This window comes from Octopus bimaculoides, chromosome 22, assembly GCF_001194135.2.
Source record: "Octopus bimaculoides isolate UCB-OBI-ISO-001 chromosome 22, ASM119413v2, whole genome shotgun sequence".
Classification (NCBI taxonomy): Eukaryota; Metazoa; Mollusca; class Cephalopoda; order Octopoda; family Octopodidae; genus Octopus; species Octopus bimaculoides.
In genome coordinates, this window is record NC_069002.1 from 10,420,974 (window position 1) to 10,426,635 (window position 5,662).

General features: G+C 35.9%; 1 protein-coding gene across 2 annotated transcripts in view; it reads left to right on the forward strand.

The window, feature by feature from the left end:
• Positions 1 to 5,662, forward strand: part of LOC106867412 (WD repeat-containing protein 91) — a 35,945-nt gene that overhangs the window by 9,147 nt on the left and 21,136 nt on the right. For both annotated transcript variants that reach the window (XM_052975655.1, XM_052975656.1), the window contains exon 6: positions 1,225 to 1,594. In XM_052975655.1, coding sequence (XP_052831615.1) covers positions 1,225 to 1,594 — 370 coding nt within the window. The remainder of the gene's footprint in view (positions 1 to 1,224; positions 1,595 to 5,662) is intronic.

Below are 5,662 nucleotides of genomic sequence, written 5' to 3' on the forward strand. Positions count from 1 at the left end.
ATTTGTTGGCTACTTGTTAGCAACATTTGTTGGCTACTTGTTAGCAACATTTGTTGGCTACTTGTTAGCAGCATTTGTTGGCTACTTGTTAGCAACATTTGTTGGCAACTTGTTAGCAGCATTTGTTGGCTACTTGTTAGCAGCATTTGTTGGCTACTTGTTAGCAACATTTGTTGGCTACTTGTTAGCAGCATTTGTTGGCTACTTGTTAGCAGCATTTGTTGCCTACTTGTTAGCAACATTTGTTGGCTACTTGTTAGCAACATTTGTCAGCCACTTGTAAGCAATATTTGTTAAACATGTTACCAAACACTCATCAAACACTTGTGTACAAGAATTTCTTCTGGAATTTGCTAGCAACATTCGCTGATCATTTGTTGGCAACATTTGCAGATGGGCTTCTTTGAGTTTCTATCTACCAAATCTACTTACAAGGCTTTGATCAACTCAGCGCTATAGTAGAAGACACTTACTCAAAGTGCCTGACTATGGGACTGAACCGGGAACTAAGTGGTTTGGAATCAATCTTCTTACCACACAACCACACCTGTGCTTATATCTTGAGTAATCTGAATATCAAGGTGCTAAACAACAACAGTAGTAAAGTTCCTTCTGGAGTCATACTGACTCATAAGGGCCGGTTCCCATGGCGTATATATTCCCAACCTGGATGGGCTGCCAGTCCGCCGCATGATTACTCATTTTTGCCAGCTGAGGCGACTGGAGCAACGTGAAATAAAGTACTTTGCTCAAGAACACAATGCGTTGCCTGGTCCAGAAATCGAAACCACAATCATATGATCATGAGTCCAACATCCCTAACCACTAAGTTACCTTCTTGAATCATGCCAATTCATAAGGCTGGTTTCCATGACGTATAAAATTCTCCACGTGGATGGGATGCTGGTCCATCACAGAATTACTCATTTTTACCTGCTGAGTGAACTGAAGCAACGTGAAACAAAGTGTTTTGCTGAAGAACGTGTTGCCTGGTCCAGGAATTGAAACCACAATCTTAGGATCATGAATCCAACATCCCTAACCACTAAGCCACATGCCCCCAGTAAACAACAATGACGTATTTTTATACACAGTTGTCAACAGCATGCTTTTGTATTAATGTGATATTTTTCAGTAAATGAAGAATAAAGAGGTTGATTTCTTGTCCAAATGGGAATCAAATGTTTGATTGTTTTAATATTTCTTCTTCCTGCCATATTGCAGTGAGTCTCTCAATGAAAAGACTAAAAAGACCGGGAAACGGTTTGCGCTGAACTTCTCTTCATCACCTCTGCTTGGCAAGAAATTAAGTGTGGCCACTTTAAAGAAATCAGAATCATCGACGGCTCCGAAAGAAGTACCGAAATCTTCAAAGAACCGAAACAACCAAGGCTTCCCTATAATCAATGGAGCACAGGCTAACACGAGTGGACTGAAAGTTGGTTCTGTTGGCAACATATCCGGATCACCTTCGCACTCTGAGGAAAGTCTTTCAGGAGTGGCCAGCAGCCGATCTCGACACCAAATGGAGGAGTACGAAAAGCAGCGGCGAGCCCTTCTTGGACTGTCCGATTCCAGCCGTTCCAAAGATAAGGTAAAAAAATAACTTCCTCTGTGTTTGCTTTTTTGTTTTTCTCGTTTTCTCAGTTTTTATTACTTAACAGTATGACTATCGACTATCTGCCACCCCACCCCTCTCTTTTACCGTTTTTCTTCAAATTGATGACAGTACTCCAGCATGGCCTTACCTGTGATTATTTATACTACTAATAAACTTAAAAAAACAAGAATTACTGAAAGCCATGTTGCCTGCCAAAGTGACAGTTGGGTTTTGCAGGTCCCAAGACTGTCCGCTAATAATACTTGTCATCTTTCCATTTTTAATGCCGCATTTCATGAAATGCATGAGAAGGGATGCAGTTCATGTGTCTGTCTGTTTGTCTTGCTCTCTAAATATATATATATCTCTTTGTCTTGCTCTGTCTCTATCTGTTTATATATGTAAAGTTGTGATTCATGGAAGTCTGGTTTACAGCCATCACATGTTGTTAAGCCATGGAAGTGCATGCCCACATGTGCATGCAAGCACACACACACACACACCAGGCTTTTGGCCCGGCACCATAATAAGACTCTTGCCTGTATATGCATGTCATCATCATCATCATCATTTAATGTCCATCTTCCATGTAAATATGTATATACATGTGAAATAATGGAGGGAGCCATACTTAGCTTTGAAAAAGAAAATTTTTCCCAAAATGTTACTGGAAGTTTGTAAATATTATCGACATGCGAAGACAGTCTAGGCGGGAGTTTCAAACAGCTCCATTGTCACAACTCACCATTACTTGAATTAGAAATAATTTTGAAGCAAATGCAACTGTTCAGAATGTCCATAAGAGACGTCCCAGAAGATCGCGAACATCAAAGAATTCCACAAAGTAAGAAAGGGTACAAGAAACGTATTGCCAGAGCTAAAGGAAGTCTGTGTGGCAAGCAAGTAGTGAGAAGGAAATTTCAAAATTCAGCATCCGTCGCAATTTGAAGTGCTGTCATTGGTAAAAAGTTACATTCGAAGAATAGTCCGTTCTTTTAATGAAGACAATCTGGATGAAAGAGTAGAGTGTTGGAAGTGGTACTTGGTAAGATATGTTGAAGATACATGCTTTCCGGTGAAAATTGTTTGTAGTCATGAGACTATGTTTAAATTAAAATGGCTCATATAGCTGCTACATTTGCACTTACTGGGGATCAGAGAATCCGCATAGTACAGAGGAATATCAGTCCGATGCAGCTTATCAGCAAAAGGATTAATTGGAACATTCTTTTATTACTTTCCATTTTCTTGAACTTCTGCAATGGTCTGTTATGCCAAGCATTCAAGAGGACATTGAAGATATGAACATAGAAGGTATTTTACTGAACTTCTTCATCCAATCAACCTATCTGACAAAATCCCATCAAGGTAGACCCTTACATGAAGTTGATTTAACAATTTCTTTTGAAGCAATAAAAACTAAAAACCCCACTTACATTATTTAGATTAATCTCTTTCTGTTACTGCTCTTTCCACTCTTGCATGAAGATTGAGTTCTTCCACAGCTTGTTAACTTATCTAACACACAAACACACACACACACACAGTGGCTGTCCACTTGTTTTCAGGTATGACCACCTTTTGTGCTAAAAGTATAGATAATACTTCTCTCTCAAAAAACAAAAACACTTTAATTTAACCATTTAACCATTTACTCTTTCAAATGGAATTCTTATTTTATTCACATTGTCTTGAATTAGTCATCCATTATCTCGTAGCTTCAAGATTTCAGTGTTGTGATTGTTTATTTTCAGAATGACATTGTAGAATAGGTGAGAGAGGCCAGATCTGGACATTTTGGGCCGGATATGGCTGGGTTTAAATGCTAAGGGGTTAAGCTTATATTTAAATTATTAATTAAACCACTATTTTAATTTTCCCTTATACACGGTGGGACAGAGAGAATGGACATTTTTTTTGAAAAATTCATAAAATCATTAATTTTAGCTGTAAACAAATTTTCGTGCAGAATTGTCGTTATCAGGCTCTTGAAAATCTGAAAGAACTGCACGAAAATTTGTTTACACCTAAAATTAATGATTTTATGAATTTTTCAAAAAAAATGTCCATTCTCTCTGTACCACCGTGTATAAGGGAATATTAAAATAGTGGTTTAATTAATAATTTAAATATAAGCTAATGAAGTCCATTATATAATTTCTTATTCTTTTGTCATTTATTTAATTTTTCACACACACACACACACACACACACACACGCATACACACACACACACTTTCACATCCGTAGGTTAGATTCCATTGTCTAAGTCCTCTCTGTCAGTCTTTACAAACCTGACATTTGTATGATGATGTTTAACAAGCATTCATTGTTAATTAAACTGAAATATAAATTAATTGAACACACTGATAAATAAATAAGCAAACAAAACCATCTCCTCTCTCTCTCTCTCTCTCTCTCTCTCTCTGCGTCTGTCTGTCTGTCTGTTTGTCTCTGCCTCACTTTGTTTCTCTCTCCACTAATCTCCCTGTAATGTCCTAACCATCTCTTTTCTGTCAATCCTCTCTATTTTTCAGATCCCCAACACTAACATCGAAACCCTGTAATTGTTGCCTCACAAAACAACAACAAAATATCAAAAAACAACAACAAATAGTTTCAAAAAAAAAAAAAACAAGGAGCCAACCAAATTCCTGCTCCTAAATTTACTCTACAAAAAAAAACAACAACAAACAAACCAAAAATAACAAAATTTATTTAATCACCAAGCCTACCAACCAACCTACCTAACTACCTACCTACCAATCAACCAATTAACCAACCTACGAACCAATCAACCAACCAACCAGCTAATCAAACCTGACAACCAACAGAAAACATCACTACGAACTCCATAATGATGTGAAGTTCCGCTTGCTTCTTGTACCCACCCAAAAATACCATCCGCCATCCACCATCTTAGGCAGATTTCCTTTTCATTTTATTTATTTTTAATTAATTTTTTTATATCGCTTCTTGATTTTTAAGTTTATATGTTTTCATTGCAATTTAATTTAAACTTTATTTATTTATTTATTCATTCGTTCATTATTTATCAATATATTCATTCATCCAATCACTCAGTCAATCATTATATATAGATAGATAGATAAATAAAAAACAAAAAAACAATGCAGAGAGGCAGAGGTTCACTACAGCTGTTTCAAATATGTTTTTTAATGACGATCAAATCAATTAAATCATGCAAAAATCCGTTTTCTTCAGGTGAATTAAAATTAAGGATACATACATATATATGAGTACAGGTGTGGCTGTGTGGTAAGAAGCTTACTTCCCAACCATATTTCTCCGGGTTCAGTCCCACTGCAGTGGTATTGAACCAATGTCTGTGTTAATTATATTGGCATAATAGCTCTCCCTAGACACAACAAAATTTGTTTTAACACACAAATTCACATAAAGAATTTTGGAAACCAGATATAAAAATGAAAGTAGCTTGCTTACCAACCATATGGTTCTGGGTTCAGTCCCACTGTGTGGCATCTTGGGCAAATGCCTTCTACTATAGTCTCAGGCTGACCAAAGCCTTGTGAATGGATTTAGTAGGGGAAAACTGAAAGCCCAGAGTTGATTTGTTCAACTAAAATCCCTCAAAGTGGTACTCCAGCATGGCCACAGTCAAATGACTGGAACAAGTAAAAAAAATTTAGAAATTTATATTATATATAAATATATATATATTTATATAAAAAGGGGTTTGTATGATTGTGTTTAGAGGAATATATTATTCAAAGAAATTCCAACTGTCTGTTTTTTATGTTTTATTTATATTCTTATAATATTAATGTAGGATATAGTATATATAGTAAAATGAAATGAAGTATTGATTGTCTTACTGAATAAATGAAATATTGAATATCAAATATTAAAGGACTACTATACTTCCTTGCATTTAAGCAATCTTCAAGGTCCCAGGTTGTGACAGGAATCTTTGAAACATTCCTTATTCAATAAGACAATCAATACCTCATTTCATTTTACTATATATACTATATATTCTATAATATAAATAAAACATAAAAAACAGAGTTGGAATTGCTT